General features: G+C 49.3%; 1 protein-coding gene across 1 annotated transcript in view; it reads right to left on the bottom strand.

The window, feature by feature from the left end:
- The window catches only part of HHLA1 (HERV-H LTR-associating 1), a 34,346-nt gene extending 24,772 nt beyond the window's left edge, over nt 1-9,574 (bottom strand). The window contains exons 1-6 of the mRNA XM_049632901.1: nt 9,496-9,574; nt 8,108-8,167; nt 4,847-4,906; nt 3,917-3,997; nt 2,865-2,948; nt 2,678-2,761 (exon numbers count right to left, since the gene is read on the bottom strand). Coding sequence (XP_049488858.1) covers nt 2,678-2,761; nt 2,865-2,948; nt 3,917-3,997; nt 4,847-4,906; nt 8,108-8,167; nt 9,496-9,574 — 448 coding nt within the window. The remainder of the gene's footprint in view (nt 1-2,677; nt 2,762-2,864; nt 2,949-3,916; nt 3,998-4,846; nt 4,907-8,107; nt 8,168-9,495) is intronic.
- Nucleotides 9,575-17,684: the final 8,110 nt, after the last annotated feature.

Genomic DNA, 17,684 nt, shown 5'->3' with positions numbered 1-17,684 from the left:
GGCTTAAAGGCGGATTACAATGCTACATAGAAAACATGGTACATATGGAAGGTTTTCTCTCAATATCCATTCTCCCACCTTCCTTTCGCAAGAGAACATGAAATTTCAGTTGGGCACAACCGGGTTTAACGTAGCTTAAAAACGACATTTTTGAGCCTGCTTGCCGGGGGGTGTGGCCATAGGGCTAAATTCTGGGCAACTGAATGTGGGAAGAAGCATGTGGAAGGTTTCCAGACTGTGAGTTTCTATAGTGGGCGGGCATGTGTTTGGTTCCTTTCTTCCTCTTCCTTGTTGCTGGGATGTGGATGCGGGGGCCAACCATCTTGGACTATGAGAACAAGGGCAATGCATCATGGGAGGCAGGGCAACAAGCTAGAAGGACCCTGGGCCCCCTACACCATCATACCATCAGAGCAGCCCTGGTATATTTACCCAGATGGCCACACACAAAAGCTATTACCTTCTACCCTCTGTAAGCCGCCTTGTTTTGGGGTCATTTGTCATACTAGCCTGGCTTATCTTCTAAATAATATACAGAATGCAAAGTTGGATGGGTAGATGGATGGGGTAGGTGGGGCGGTAGACAGGTAGGCTAGATAACTAGCTGACAGATGGCTTAGGCAGGCAGGTTAGAGAGGTGGTTTAGACCACCTTGGGTAATGGGATTACCTATGGATGTTGGGACATCAGGTGTTTCTGATTAAAAAAAAAATTGAATGTTTTCATTTATTTTTGAGAGAAAGAGAGAGAAAGAGCACAAGCAGGGAAGGGGCAGAGAGAGAGGGAGACACAGAATCCAAAGCAGGCTCCAGGCTCTGAGCTGTCAGCACAAAGCCCAGCTCAGGGCTTGAATCCATGAACTGTGAGATCATGACCTGAGCCGAAATCAAGAGTGAGCTGCTTAACCAACTGAGCCACCCAGGCACCCCTCTGATTTTTTTGATTATATTGTCCCTGCCATCTGTCATTTTGACTTCATAATACATTATTTTCTTCAAAAATTTTTTTCATTTAAGAGACAGAGAGCACGAGTGGGGGAGAGAGGCAGAGGGGAAGAGAGAGAGAGAGAGGGAGAGAGAAAAAGAGAGAGAGAGGGAGAGAGAGAATCCCAAGCAGGCTCCACACGGTCGGCGCAGAGCCGGATGTGGGGCTCGACCTCATGAACTGTGGGATCATGACCTGAGCTGAATCAAGAGTCAGCCGCCTACCCAACTGAGCCACCCAGGCGCCCCCACATTGGCTTCCTTCTTATTCAGGGTGAGAATCCAAATCCTCGCAGTGGACTATAAACTTCTACTCGATCCCCGATCCCCTCCCTGCTTTGCCCCCACAACCTTGAGCTCATTTCCCATGACTGTCGGCGCTGGCTTGCCTGCTCCAGTCATGCTGGCCTCTCCAGTCCTCACCCCGCTGTCGGGGCTTTTGCCTGGAACTCTCAGTCCCCAGATACCACAGGGTTGTCTCTCCACTTCCTGCCTCCTTAGCAAGGACTTTTCTGACCACGCTACACACCGCAGCTGAGCCCATTACCACTTCCCTCCTCACCCTGTCTCCTGCTTTATTGTTCTCACGGTCATGCTATCGGCCAAGATACCAGGTGTTTTTGGTGTACCCATTGACTCTCTGTCCCTTCCTATAGAGCCCAAGTTCATGAGAGCAGGGGGTGTGCACCTGCTTTGCTCAGTGGGGGCCCTCACACCTAGAAGAGGGTCTGGCTAACAACATGCGCCCAGTACAGAATCACTAGATGGGCGAATGAGCATTGAGAGAGTAATTCTCAGTTTCACCTTGCAGGATTCTCTAAACAGAAGGAGCACCGAATAGTTTTAAATTTCAATTATAAAAGTAATACGTGAATATACTCGCATTGAAAAAAAAAAAAGACCAGATGAATCCAAGCCCCCTTAACCAACCCTCTTCTGCTGCAAAACACGCAACACAAGCTTCTTTCATGGGGTAACCGCTTACCTGGCATCCAGGTATGTGTCTCTTCACCAATGACAGTGTATTCTATGCATTATTTTGTAACTCTCTTTTTCTAATTAAAAATGTCATGGAGGCGCGCCTGGGTGGCTCAGTCGGTTAACTGCCCGACTCTTGATTTGGGCTCAGGTCAAGATCTCACAGTTTGTGGGTTCGAGCCCTGCATCAGGCTCTGTGCTGACAGTGCAGAGCCTGCTTGGGATTCTCTCTGTCCCTCTCTCTCTGCCCCTCCCCTACACACACACTCTCTCTCTCTCTCTCAAAATAAAGAAAGAAAGAAAACTTAAAAAAAAAGAAAAAAAATATCATGGAAATGTTTCCATACATGGGCCAAATCTGGCCACACCCATTCATTTATGCAATGCCTATGGCTGTTTTCCAAAGTTTATACACGCAACTAACCATTTTTATTAATGATACGTAGGTATGTTGTTCTCCATTTTTTCTCTTAAAACAACGCAGCATGAACATTTTGTTCTTGCCTGTTTGTTCAGTCATACCTATTTCTCTAAGATAAAAACCAAGGAAAGCACTTTCTGTGACAGTGAAGTGTGCACACGTTTAAGCATAATAGATATTACTGTCTTATTTCACTCCAGGGAGAAAGGAAGTTAATTCAAACTCATCTGAAAGGGCACAAGCGACATCAGGAAAGCCGCAAGCCTGGGGGGGTTGGGGGAGTGGCTCCACCCACCTGATAAGTCATTGGTCCGGTTGTTCAGACAGTAACAGTACCGGGTGGGGAACCTGGCCGGGTCCACAGCCTTCAGGTTAGAAACTGTGAAGAGACACGATCCACACGGCAATCCTGAGACAGAACCTGGCCCTGCCGGCCCGTCGCTCACCATCACCTCCGCCCAGCAGAGCCGGGGGGCACTTACTGTTGTAAATGGCCACGGAAAACTTGTGGAAGGCCACGGAACTGTAGGAGGTGATGCTTAGCAGGGAGAAGAACTTCTTCGTATCTGCCAGAGATAGTAAGATAAAGAAGTCAAATGCCTACTGACAATAAGAATACTACCAATTAGTAAATAGGCCCATGATGAGGGGCGCCTGGGTGGCTCAGTCAGTTGAGCGTCCGACTTGGGCTCAGGTCATGATTTCAGAGTCTGTGGGTTCAAGCCTCACATCGGGCTCTGTGCTGACAGCTCAGAGCCTGGAGCCTGCTTTGGATTCTGTGTCTCCCTCTCTCTCTGCCCCTCCCCTGCTCACACTCTCTCTTTCTCTCTCTCTCAAAAATAAAATACACATTAAAAAAATTTAAAAAAAAAGGATGGTGAGCAAATAATAAAAATAAATGGCAAAAATATACAATAAAGGAACAAAAATGGAAGTTACTGCGCAAAATTGAATATAAGCAAAACCCAAATTGCAGAAGGACCTGTCCCTTGGCTGTGTTTCCGATCTGTCCCTAAGCCCTGGTGGCTCTCTCGCAGGGCAGGTGTGATTAGAAATGTCTGTCTGGATGCCATGTTTGGGGTGCAGCTCGCTCTCAAGATGTTGGCCAGCCTCCTACTTCATGTGGATGTTTTCAATCTCATCAGGGGTCCGGGAGGACACCACGCCTTCCATCTGAGCAGGGAGGAACCGGCATGCAGAGATGTGACTTGTCTTGCCCAGACTGCAGACCCTCCAGAAGGGAAGTAGGCACAAGACCAACGTGTGCCTGGACTGGGCTTTTTAAAAAAGGTTATCCTTAAAAAAATTTTTTTTAATGTTTGTTTATTTTGAGAGAGAGAGAGAGAGAGAGAGAGAGAGCAAGTGGGGGAGGGACAGAGAGAGAGGGAGAGAGAATCCCAAGTAGGATCCACCTGCCAGCCTGGAGCCTGATGCGGGACTCGAAATCACGCACCGTGAGGTCATGACCTGCGCCGAAATCAAGAGTCAGATGCTCAACCCACAGAGCCACCCGGGGAGCCCCGACGAAGGTCACCTTTTAAAGCTCTGCTCAGCATCCCGTTCACCAGCTCTGTCAGGTTCAGCGCGGACAGATCGACTGACCTTGCGGGCAGTTCTAGAAGAGATTTGCAGATACTGTCACCAGCAGGCTTTTTTCGACAACAGAAGTTCCCCGATGCCGACATTCAGGCACCTGTGCCTCGTCTTTGGATGTTTCCGGAGCTCATTCCCACTGCCGGGCACACGGAGTCCGGAGATAAAAGGCAGTTCTCGTCCTCAGGAGGTGACAGCCAGCGGCATACATCATGACAAGTTAGAGAAGACAAGTCCCCGTGAAGGACGGGAGCGCTCCCTTTGTGAATAATTTATCTCTGCATTTGGGGACGGTAGAGATCGGTGGCAATGCCCACGCGTGATGGGAAGCCCACGGAAACGGCAAGGTTTCTCAACCCCACTGTGTTTGGAACTGACTACGTGGTCGAACAGACGATGCCCTGGCTGGGCACCTGGCATCACGCGGAGAAAAACGTTTAGTTTTATTTATTTTTTTCATTCTGCTATTCTGACGCTCGGACTCCCTCTTCAGAGATCCGGATCTAACAGGTCTGGGACACGGCCCAGACATCAACACCAAAATCAATCAACCAGTGGGTCACTCCCCCAGATATTGGGAGTGTGCAGCTGAGTGGAGAGACCTTGCCAGGTTAAGACCCGCCCCTCGCAGGCTCTTTCCTGAAGATTCGGGATAGCAGTAGACGAGGCAGAAAGAGTGGTTAACGCTCCTCTTTATATTTTCACTAACAAGGTGGTTCTCAGTGCTTAATGCTTGGATAATTGTGTGGATCACGCAATCTAAAGACTGAGGCTGTGGGGATTATGAGTGGGGGTCTGGAGACGTGGGGGCGGGGAGGAGGCTCCCTTAGCCGGCCTGCCCACGGAGCCCCGAAGGGAGGCAGGGACTCACCTGTGGTGTCGAGAAAAGCCACCCCCTTTTCCTTCCTCTCTTCTCCTCCAAGGCCAGACACTGGGGAGAGAAAGACTTCAGGGGAGACTCGTCGCTGGAAGAGACTTAGGGGCCTCGGCGCAGCGGCCTTGGGCTTAGAGAAGGGTGGAATCACCTGCCGTGTGAAAAGGCAAACTCCTCCCCCCCGACACTCGAGTCTCCTTAGGCCGACCTTGGCCTAGAAATTCACATTTTAACAAACAGGCAGGTGATCCCCAGGCAGGGGGCCTAATCTACCCCACCCCTTTATGGATCAGGAAGCTGAGGCTCAGAGTGGAGAAGAAGCTTGCCTAAACAAGAGAGCCCAGAACCTGCTTCCTAAGAGCTGCAGACAAGTGGCCTTGTCATGAGAGCAGGCCACTGGCCGGCTCGGTGAAGTTCGTGCTAGCGAAGAAAACGTCACAGGACATCTTGAAATGCCTAAGCGTACGTTCATTCTTTATTCATTCAACAAACACTCACTGAGGGCCGTGCAATCATGCTGGGAGTTGAGAGAGAGAGAGAGAGAGACAGGTCTCCGCCTCTGTGGGGTTTGCTGTCTGTGCCCCGGGCAGGAGGAGGGTAATCACATGTGAGGGGCAGCAGACGGGGCCCAGCAGGATGCCATGAGCTCCTCCCTCAGGATGCCCGGCCTGGTCTAGGGGGCACTCTCGAGAGGGCCTCCCTGTGGAAGTGGCTGGAAAGCCGTGACCTGGAGGATCAGTGGTTTGGGGTTAGGTGGCATTATGAACATACCACATTTGTTTCTATTACTGTCGGAATGATTATGTTTTGTGTTTCATTCCGGGGGGGGTGCTTTATGCCCATTTTATAGATGGAAAAACCAAGGCACAGACAGGCTGAAAACCAAGTTCCAGAGCTACAGAGCAAGTCAGGATTCAAGGCTGGCTTAGTTACCCGTCGTGCCAAGGATGGCTGCCTCTTTTTCCTTTTGAATGTCTTCGTTTCCAGACACTGAAATAAAAGTTCTCATGAACGAAACAGGATTGTGGAAAAGCAGCCGTGCACAATTCGTAACATCCTTTGCAAGTATCTTGTCCGACATTCCCTTTGAAGGATGGGGAAACTGAGGCCCAGGAAAGCGACGTGATGTGTGTAGTTATACCCCGTACCTGACCAGTGGCCCTGTTTCCTCCTTCCCTTTGCCTCTGGCAACCCCCTTTCTACTCTCTGCTTGTAGGAGTGACGATTTTAGATACCTCCTAGAAGAAGAGGCATCATGTAGTATTCGTCCTTCTGTGACTGGCTGCACGTAGCATAATATCCTCCAGGACCATCCATCATGTATATGGCAAGATTATCTTCCTTTTTAAGGCTGCATGATATTCCACTGAATGGACATACCGCATTTTCTTTATCCGTTCATCTGTGGACGAATGTTTTGGGGTGTTCCCTGGCTTTTCAAGGACTCCAAGCTTCCTGGTTAACTACTGGAGCGTTGAGGTCAGAGGCAGGTGGGGTCCACGGGTCCCCTTCCTTACACACGGTTACTGGGGGGGGTGGGTGACGCGACGACAGTCGGAACTCTGAGACAGACATTTATGATCAAGCAGGTCAAAAGCTGGCACACGGCCTGCTCTCCCGTCTGGCGCTCTGAAGGGCACTCCACCTGAAGAGTCTACAGGAAGCCGCCCCAGTGACAATTGTGGCAGCCGCCGACCTCGCCTGTGACCTGGCCGGGAAGGACAGAGAGACCTCCGTGCCGGTGAGGGATTGGAGCTCCAGGCCACAGGGGTGCTACAGGCTGTGAGGCTGGCCGGCCCTGTGCAAACTTTCCTAACCGAGAACCCCTTCCTGAACACCACTCCTTCCACCAAGGGGACATTATGTCCATCATTCCTTTGTATAATTGCACACCTGTGGGTGGATTTTGATAACAGTATTTGACGCGTGAACAAAACACCCCTGAGGCAGAAATTTCTAAACAGGAAGCCGTACAGAAGCATTTCTCAAATAAATTGCCAGACAATAGAAAGGGACTGTTCCCTTTTTGGATGAAAAGATCACCTTAGCGGTATCTGTAAGAGAGAAAGTGTTGGTAGTTTTCGTATTTTTTGCGTGCTTACTAGTTTAACCACGGTTCATCCTTTATGATTACCTGTGGAGCACAAATTGCCCCCATTTAAAGAGGAGAAAACTGACGGCTCAGATAAGGAAAATGTTTATCGAAAATTACCCTGCGTATGCACAAGAGATCGGTACCACTTGTGTCCTCTGGGGAAGGGAAGCACTTGGCTGGGGACCATTTTCACTTCGTACACTTTTGTTCCTTTTGCCTTTTTGCATCTGGAAGCACACGAATGTACTAATTGAAACTAAGTAAAATTACGGGGTGTCGGGGTGGCTCAGTTGGTTAAGTAAGAGTCTGGCTCTTGGTTTTGGCTCCGGTCATGATCCCACAGTTCGTGCCTTAGTTTGAGCCGCGCATCGGCTTGTCTGCGTTGACAAGGAGGAATCTCCTTGGGATTCTTTCTCTCCCTCTCTCTCTGCCCTTCCCCTGCTTCAGCTCTCTCTCTCTCATTCTCTCAAAATAAGTAAATAAACATGGGTGTCTGGTTGGCTCAGTCAGTTAAGCATCCGACTTCGGCTCAGCTCATGATCTCACGGTCTGTGAGTTCGAGCCCCGTGTCAGGTTCTGTGCTGACAGCTTGGAACCTGGAGCCCGTTTCAGATTCTGTGTCTCCCTCTCTCTGCCCCTCCCTCACTCATGCTCTGTCTCTCTCTCTCTCTCACTAAAAAAAAGTAAATAAATCAAAATTTAAAAAATAAAGAGTAATTCCCCCGCTGTGCGCCCCCACCCCCATTATCTTGCTTCTTTACCAACAGATTGGAAAAGGCAGCCAGGCCCCTGCCTCCTGTGTGCTCCTTATGTTGCAATGCATCCATGGTCGTGCTGCAGAGCAGATTTTGCACCACCAAAAAGAAAAAGAAGAGGCAAGGAAAGAGGAATTTATTGCAAAAATGGGGATAGCCCATGACAATGCCTCCCATTGCGAAATGGTCCATTGCTGATCGAGCGAGGTGATCTTTGTGGATTAAATAAGATCGCGGGAATCCAGGGGTCCCACGAGCCATAAAGCAAGCACAACTGCCAGTAACTCTTACTATGACAGTTAATGCCTAAGCTGCAGACGCAAGCCCCATCTTACAGATAGGAACAGTGAGGCTCGGAGAAGCCAAGGAGTTTGAGAATGAGCGGGGCAGGCACACCTGCCCGTTTACCTGTTGGAGGAAGGAGGGTCATCACCTTTTCCTTCTTGGCTTCTCCTTTCACAGCAGACACTGAAATAAAAGAGCGCTCATCAGAGAAGCTATAACCCAGGCTTGACACAAGAAAGAATTTGATCCAAAACCCTCATCCTAAAGACGAGAAGACTATGATCGGAAACGGCGAAGTGCCTTGCTTAACATGTCACGTGTAGTTGGCTGTTTCAGTTCAGTCACTGCGTATTTATTGATCGACTGTGACCATGTTACGTAGCAGCTGGACTTTAATAAGCTTCGCGTGTGTTGGGTGCCAGGGATACCATGATGAACAAGCGAGTGCAGACTCCATCCTTGTGGTGCTTATAGTCTAGTCGGGAAGGCCGACGTAAAGGAAAAGAAGACTCAAAGACATTACGACAGGGGCGCCTGGGTGGCTCAGTCGGTTAAGCGGCCGACTTCGGCTCAGGTCACGATCTCACGGTCCGTGAGTTCGAGCCCCGCGTCGGGCTCTGTGCTGACGGCTCAGAGCCTGGAGCCTGCTTCACATTCTGTGTCTCCCTCTCTCTCTGGCCCTCCCCCGTTCATGCTCTGTCTCTCTCTGTCTCAAAAATAAACATTAAAAAAAATAAAAAATAAATAAAAAAAAGATATTACGACGAATGACGCAGAATACTTTGAAGAGTGCTTTGAGGGTGTGTAACAGGGAGCCCGATTCATCTCAGTGGTCTGAAAGTTCTCCCTGGCAGGTGATGTGCGGCTGAAGGGTGAATAGTATTTGAGTAGAATGTAACTGGCTGCGGGGGGGGGGGGTGGTTGGCAGAGTGTAGATGACAGTGTGTGTCCCAGGGGACGCGGTGGGCACGAGTACGACTTTAAAGAACTGAGCGAAAGCCAGCGCTGAGGCGGGGCATCGTAGGAACCGGGGACGGCAAGGTGGGCAGGGTCGTGCAGACTATGCGAAGGACTTGGGGTACGCTCCCGAGAGAAGTAGGAAGTCACGGAATAACTTGGGGCAGGTGAAATGAGGGAGGAGCCTGGGAGGTGACTTGCCGAGAGTTGTGAAAAGATCGCCCAGGCTGGTGAGTGGAGAATAGGTCATGGTGAGACAGGAGGAGAAGCAGGGGCTGGTTTAGAAAGCTCCCTTCATGGTCCAGGAAAGAGAGGACAGTGGTTTGGACAAGAGGCGTGACAGTGGCGGGGGAGATAATGCTGTTGCGCAACAGAGACTCTGGTGCAGGAAGTCAGAGGACAAAACCAGACATGGGGAATTCATCATCGCCGTTTCGATGGGACTCATTTAGGATTCTGACCGGACATGTTAGCTGCTGCCATTCTCCAAAGCCCAGTGAAAACCCAGACTCAGCATATAGAACAGGCACTTCTTGAACTCAGACCGGACCCACCTGTGTTCCAAAGGGACAGAATGCACGTGAGGCCCACACACAGCCTCACCGGAGGACCGGGTCCCAGGAAGCCTGGCATGTCTGGAAGCAGGCGAGCAGGCCCCTGGAGGAAACAGGTTGGGTTAATAAGCACACTGACGCAGAATGTCCTTGAGAAAACCGCCTGGGCAGTCATCAGAAACAACCTGCAGAAGGCTCTGAATAGTTCGGATTAGGTTAGGTTATGCTGCGGTAACAGATGAACTCCATAACCTCATTGGGTTGAATGGGGTAACAGAAATCGATTTCTTGTCTATATCAATACTCGCTGCACGTTGGTGACGAGCTCTGCTCCACAGTCCCTTGGGGAGCTTCACTGCCCTGTAGCTCTCCGTCCGGTCCCTGTGGGCTCCTTCGTCGTTGGTTCATTGTGGCAGCGGAAGGGACAGAGTTGGAGGACTATGCAGCCACTGACGTGCTCTGGCAGGAAGTGCCACGTTCGCTCCTGCCTAGAGCCCGTGCCAGAATTATTCCCGTGGCCCCGCATAACTGCAGAAACCCGGGAATCTGGGAGGGGGAGGCGGGCATAGTCACAAACCAGGAATGCCTCTCCCATAGGCTTTCTGGCTGTTTGGCTGGGAGATTTGCTCCCAATACAGCATCACCGCTGCTTCTAAATAGGAAAATAATATCCGAGTGTACGTGAGGGTTCGCCCTACGTCCTTGTCTATGGCGCTGTGTGCCGGTCATTCTCCTGGGCATTTTCTTTCTTTTTTTTTATTTTTAATTTTTTTAATGTTTTTCTTTATTTTTGAGAGAGAGAGAGAGAGAGAGAATGAGCAAGGGAGGGGCAGAGAAAGAGGGAGACACAGAATCCGAAGCAGGCTCCAGGCTGAGTTGTCAGCAAAGAGCCCGACTTGGAGCTTGAACTCCTGAACCTCGAGATCATGACCTGAGCCGAAGTTGGACGCTTAACCGACTGAGCCACCCAGGCGCCCCAAGAATGGTGTTTCTTCTAAATGCCTCCCTGGACAGAGACGAGCCTTACCAGGGAGCAAGAAGCCGGGGCTTTCTTGAAGCCCTCTTACTCTCGTAAACGTGTTTACTCTCCGAATCTATTTGCCTCATCTGCAAAATGGGGACCAGAAACCTAGCTCACTGGGTCTTTGTGAGGATTTAAGATAATGAGTCCAAGGCATTTTACCCAGAGCCTGGCACACGGTAGGTGCTCAACACATATACGGTCATCGTGTGCTGGTTGGTGACACAGGGACAGACCACACATGCACCTTCCCTCAAGCTGATCAGTACCTTAGAGGAGATGGGGACTGGAGCACCTAATTCACACTCAAGGCCAACTGAGTTACATTCTCCATAGAGTGATTTACAATGGAGATGAGAGAGAGGGGCGGCGGGTGGGGGGGGGGGAAGAGGGAGAGGGAGAGACAGAGAAAGAGAGAGAGAAAAAGAGAGAGAGAGAGAGAGGCAGGCTGGAGAATGCAGGACTTAGCACACTGTCCACACTGTCCAGCAAAGGGGTACAGGTGAGCCAACTACGTGAGGATTCTTTCCTCCGGCCCCTCAACTGCTGTGCAAACATTACTTCACCTTTCTGCGCCTCTTGTGCAAAACGGCCAGAGTCACAGCCCATCTGGAAGATAATTCGTGCAGATGAAACGAGATGAAGGATCACAGCATCTAGCACGGTACGGTAGGTACCTGAAGGGGGTCGATACTTGGGCATCCTAATTCCTGTCTCGTTCTCTTACCTCCGGTCTCTTTTCTTCCCCCCTTCCTCCTCCACCCCCCTCCTGAAGCCCCACACCATGCCCAAGGCGGGAACAGACACAAATTTGTAGTAGAAAAATAATTATCCACATCTACGTAATGGATACACCTCCCTTTTTCGACTCCTGCTTCCTCGTGTTAATCGACACCTCCATTTATGAAGAGTAGACACGCTAACCTTTATTACGGTGAGAAGGCATCTTTCTATTGATTTTGTTCTTGTAGAAAAATGTGTTTTTCTTTCTGTCTAGTTTTTTTTTTTTTTTTTTTTTAATTCTTCGCTCTTGGCCAAATCGACTATGTGTTTGGGGTGAGGTTGCCGAATCAAGCAAATGAAAACACAGGACACCCAGTTAAATACGAATTTGAGATAAACAATGCAGAGTTTGTTAAGTGTATCTCCGGCAGTCTTTGGAGCTACGGTAGTTTGGAGAGTCGGGGAGTTTTATCAAAGAGAACTTGCTTTTACCACGGGCTTGATGTGGTACTGACCCGGGAGAATTGCTCCGTGAATTCTCTGCTGAATTAGACAGAATCCGCGGATTGAACACGTGAGCTGAGACTTGTGAGGATCCCACCCCTGGTCCTCAGCTGGCTCGCTCTCCTTTTCAAGCATTTCCACATTGTGTTTTCCATTTTTTTAATTTACTTTTATCTTTTTTTGGGGGGGGGGAGGAAGGGAGGGAGGGAAGGAGGGAGAGAGTGGGGAGGGGCAGAGGGAGAGGGAGAGAGAGAATCCCAAGCAGGCTCCAGACTCCGCATGGATCCCGATGCGGGGCTCGATCCTACAACCCGTGAGATCATGACCTGAGCCGAAATCAAGAGACGGGCGCTCAATTAACAGCCACCCGGGGGCTGCTAATTTCCACAAGAATTTCCACACCGTTCAGTGCCCCGACCCCAGAAAGGAAAAACGAGAAGATGGAGAGTGATGCAGACTGTGTGCAGTGATTCATGGGGCTGGGGACGTGCCCTCCACTCTGCAGCTTCTACAAACAGAACTGGCTGCATTTCGCCTTTCTGCCAAACTAGGGAGGTCAAGCTTCCCTTGACTCCTCCTTGGGAGCGTGGGCCATGGTGGGACACCCTGGGGAGGAGCTGGGTGTAGGTCAGAGAGACATGATTTTAATCTTAAGTCGGCTATTGAGTAGTGCTGTCTGGGTCAATCCCTCAACCTTCATTCACTCGAAAATATTTGCAGAGTGCATGGCATTGGTGTCACCAGCACGGACCCTGGAGCCTGCCAGCCTGCGTCGGCTTCCAGGCTCTGCCGTTTGCTAGCTGGGCAAGTCACTGAACCTTTCCTCAGTGACTCAGTGTCCTCACCCAACGCTCTCAGGAGGACTAACGCATGCTATTTGTAAAATACAGTGAACAGCGTCGGGCACAGAGCAAGTACCACGTAGTGTTTAACACAGAGAAGCAATAAAGATATCGGCACTCCAGTGGCGAACAAGAGAGACAGTATTCCCCATTCGGTTAGAGATACGATCCTCAAGGTTACATCTTACGAAGACTGGATCCGATAGCCGAAAGTTTACCCTGAAACTAAGTTATTGTTTCTGTGCTTTCCTCATGGCCCTAATGGGACGGTTGTTCACGAATCATCGTCTCTTCAGTGACGTTGGCAGAAAACTCATCCGGTAACGATAGGACAACGGTAATAATGTACTGACAAGGATCAGAATACGCTGCCCCCAAATATGCCACGAAGGCCACAGCTACAAGCCTCCCCAGAGCCTCCCTTACCTGGCTAAGTGCAGAAACTTCTGAAAACGAGGACTGTTATGAATCTCCCCTGCCTGGGGTTTTAGGGCCGTGAAGACAACGGAAGGTCGGAAAGTCACAGCAAGATGGGTCTGCATCAACGATCTCCAGTAGAATAATCCTTATCTCCATCTGCTTCCCCATATTTTTGCCTTCCCACCATTCAGCGCCCTGGGAGCTCAAAGCTCTCTTCCTTTCCTGGTCACCTCCCCACAAACTTATCATCCTTCGGTCGAAATGATATGTAAGCCCCAGGGCCCAACCACCTCTGTGGTTTTCGTTTCATTTCTGTGAGGCCCGCCATATGCATATGACACAAACCTTCTCCCGTGGTCTGTTCAATTTGCATGGCCCCAGTCACTGAACCTAAGAGGGTAGAGCAAAGATTTTTTTTTTTTTCCCTCTCCGACAGTATAATCTATGGAACCTCCATTTTGGGGCATTGTTTCTGTTATTTTACCTCCTCAAGCATCCCGTGGGAGAGACACCGATATTCCCATCGTACCAGGGATCAGAGGCAGAAGCCCCTGCTCGTGGTCCCACAGCTCCTAAGCGAGAGAACCACAGTCTCTCAGATACCAAAGTCTGTTTCTTTGGGGCACCTGGGTGGCTCCGTGGGTTAAGTGTCCGACTCTTGATTTCGGCTCAGGTCACGATCTTAGGGTTCGTGAGTTCCAGCCCCACATCAGGCTTTGGGCTGACAGCGTGGCACCTGCTTGGGATTCTCTCTCCCTCCCTCTCTCTCTCTCTCTGCCCCTTCCCCATTCATGCATGTGCATGCTCTCTGTCTCAAAATACGTACATAAACTTAAAAAAAAGTCTGTTTCCTTTTTCACCACGTTCCACTGCACCCTCCTCCCTTCCAAATACCATCTCTGTGTGCCACAAAAGGCCGGATGTTATAAAAAAAAAAAAAAAAAACAGAACCGATCGTTTCAAAGTGCTCTGGTGGGCGGAAGCGGTTAGAAATCCAGTCATGCTCTTGAGAGAAGGACTGTGAAGTGCCCTCGTGCCCAGTGAGCCAAGAATCTGCCCGAGAGTCTCGTCAAGTGAATTCGCGATATGTCTGCGTTTTGGATGTAAACGGAGGGATCAAAGCTGCTGGGGCTTTAATTAAACATCACGTTGCTTCCAATTAACAAGGATCACAGATCCACCACGGTTAGTTTGGCCGGCCGGGTAAACCTACCTTTGTCGCTCTACTTTGCGGCAAAAAGACGCCCAGTCCGATACAGAATAATCGCAAGGCCCAGGGAAGAGGTGAAGACTCGCACAGAAGTCCTATCCCGTTCGGGCCAGCCACGGTGAGAGCTAACGGGTCTCAACACATTATGGTCCGCTCGCTCAGCAACCTTCCAGGCAAGTATCAGTTCCCTCTTCCTGAGGAGGACCCAGAGGCTTAGGTGTCGGATAACTTGCCCAGGGTCCTTCCACTGCTGAGTGACAGCTGGCTTCGCGCTCAGGCAGTCAGCTCCAAGGCCCGGGAGGAGGACACTGAAGGGCGAGGTCCTGCCTCTTCAAGAACAGTTAATGCAGGGGGGCGCCCAGATGGCTCAGTCGACTGAGCGTCTGACTCTTGGTTTCAGCTCAGGTCATGATCTCACAGTTCATGGGATCGAGACCCAGGTCGGGCTCTGCGCTGACAGCGTGGAGCCTGCTTGGGATTCTCTCTCTCTGCCCCTTCTCTCTCTCTCTCTCTCTCAAAATAAATAAACATTGAAAAAGTTTAAAAAAATTAAAAAAGGACAATTAATGCAGAAAAAGGAGGGAAGAATCTCCTGTTTGTTGACTATCTGATAGGCTAGGACTTTTACACACGGTCGCTCACTAGTCCTTGAAGCAGCCTTGATTGTTCTTCTTATAGTTTGAGGAGAGCGAGGCTCGGACAAGCACCTGACCCAGCAGAAGGCGGCCGAAGGGCCAGGACAGGAACCCCAGGTCTGCGTCTCCACCAAAGCCTGTGATTGGTTGGGCCACTGGCTAAGAAAGTATAATTTGTAGCCGTTGCTTTGCTTTGCTCCCAGCGCTTTTTTAGAGCATTCATTTAACCCCATTCCAATTTTTTGGATTAAAGATTACGTTTCCTTTATCACAGATGTGAGGACAAGCCATCCTTACAGCTGATGACTGCACTAAGATTCTAATCAATAGCTTAAGGGAAAGAAACCAGAAAGGGACTGTGATCAAGGGGCGGAGTCTTAGCATAAGTGCAATGTAGAGATTGGGTGATAGAAACTTCTCTCCTATCATTCAGCAACCAGGAGCCCAGAGCTTGGGAATTATAGCAGATGCATTCCTTATCTGGCTTCATGCTCCGGGAAAGAGAGGAAGCCGGAGGGTTTAAAAATATCTACAATATATGACTTACCTGTCTCCTGAGTGGGATAAATGACTTCAAAGATTTTAAGCAGCCAGAAAGATTAACAGCTAAGCCAGAGCTGTGGGGTTTATATGAGTTCTTACTGAAAGATACACAGGATGGGGGGGTGGGGAAAGGCTTGATAACTTTGCTTTAAATCCTTCAGGAAAAAAAAAGAAAAGAAATAATAATCCTGCCAAAAACTCAGGGCGGTGAAACAGAATCAACCCCGTTAGAAAAAAAAAGCCTCTGCTCAGGGCTGAATAGACTCCGTGAGCAGAATGACAATGACAATGCACCGATTGAGCGGGGGACAGGAAGCCTCTTCTGACAGTAATTACGCGTACTGAAGGAGCAGAACAGGATCACTAGGTGATGATTTTCCCTCCTGGTTGTAAAGGTCTGTTTGCCAAGCGTCCCCTGGCATGCGGGCCAGCGGAAGTCTCTGAAGAAATGGCTGGGACCGCTTGTTGATTGCAGCTGGTGCCCAGAGCAGGGCAGACAAGCCTGGCCCACTCACTTCATGTTTTTTTAATCAGGCCTAAGATGGTTTTACAGTTTTATTTTCTTTAAAAATTTTTACCTGTTCACTCAGTTTTGAGAAAGAGAGAGGGGCGGGGTGGGGAGGGGCAGAGACAGGGCGGGACAGAGGATCTGAGGCGGGCTCTGTGCTGACAGTAGAGAGAGTTCCCGATGCAGGGCTTGAACTCCCAAACTGCAAGATCGTGAGCGGAGCCAAAGTCAGGAGCTTAACCGACTGAGCCCAACAGGCACCCTGGTTTCACAGTTTTAAATGGTTGAAAAAGAAAAACAAAAGGAAGAGGAGTATTTCATGACATGTAAAAAGGATACGAAGTTCACATTTCAGTATGCACAAATAAAGTTTTATTGACACAAGGTGACGTTTATTCATTTATATACTCTCCGGGGCTGTGTTTGTGCTAAAAGGAGAGAGTTGAGGAGTTGTGGCGGAGAAACACGGGCCACAAAGCCCGAAATACTGACTATGTTGCCCTTTATAGAAACCTTGGCAGCTCTATTTTTATCACCCAAGTTCAAGGTTGATTTTTCTTATCTGAGCCGTTGGAATTCCCATGAACTTGTCACCCTGCTAGCACCCGTGCTTCCCTGAATGGATTTCCCTTATATCATCCAGAGAGATCTTGTTTTAAATAACTTTGCTGAGGTAAAATTTACATACTGTGAGACGTAAGAGAGACGACTCATTTTCAGAAATACCAAATAAAAGCTATGCTGTCTAATTAACAGTAGGTTTGCAACCTATTGGAAATATGTACCAGCCCCAGTCCCTGCAATGGAGTCCCAAACCCTCAGACACCTCCCTTCCTGGTTTTCTTCCCCTCTCTATTTCTCAGGCTTATTTTTGCGGGCTTCGCAATGAGCATGCGCCAAAGAACAAAGGGAGGAGGGACTGAAAGTCTCTGTGTCGCCTGAGGCAATGTACATTTGTTCCAATCAGACTACTTTTTGCTTTACATGATGTAGGGGTAAGGCTGTAACCTCTATAGTACCCAGCCAATGAGGAACCAGGGGCGGGACTTACCTCTATAGTACTCAGCCAATGAGGAACCAGGGGCAGGACTTCATGCTAGGAGATAAATTGTCTGCTGTAACTGCCGAGGGTGAGCCTGTCCATCAGACACTTGCTGTTGCAAGAACATTGATTAAAGCCTTGCTTCGCTGTCCCCCGAGGCTCCGCATCCTTCCTTTGATTGGTCTGGTGGGCTTATTTCTCACAAATACTACTAAAATCCACCCATTTTCAGTGTACAATTCAGTGGCTTCTAGTCAATTTTTGTCCCTCCAGGAAGAGTCTTTGTGCCCATTTACAGCTAATCCTCCCACCCCGACCCCAGCTGCAGGCAACCATCTACTTTTCATTCCTGTAGATTTGCCTTTTCTGGACATTTCATATCAATAGGATAATAAATATGTGAGTAGTGATAAATCATTAAATATGTGATTAGAGATACCTAGGATAAAATTACCTCCTTCCCCTGGCCCACAAGGGCTCACACAGATGCCCTCTTCCTAAGTCTTTAGCTACAATCACCCAGCACTTTTTCCCTTGTTCATAGCCTCGGAGTGACAGCCCCAAGAACTTTGCACTGGCTATTTCCTCTGATTGGAATGCTCTTCCCTGGCCCTCTCTGAGGACTGGCTCTTTCCTCTCCTTCAATTATCAGTGTAAATATTGCCTACAATCGGGTGCCTCACCAAAGGATGCTATTGTAATTACTCTGCATTATCATTATAAATCCTAATTATTCTGTTT

This window comes from Panthera uncia, chromosome F2 (genome assembly GCF_023721935.1).
Source record: "Panthera uncia isolate 11264 chromosome F2, Puncia_PCG_1.0, whole genome shotgun sequence".
NCBI lineage: Eukaryota > Metazoa > Chordata > Mammalia > Carnivora > Felidae > Panthera > Panthera uncia.
This window is presented reverse-complemented; position numbering and strand designations above follow the sequence as displayed.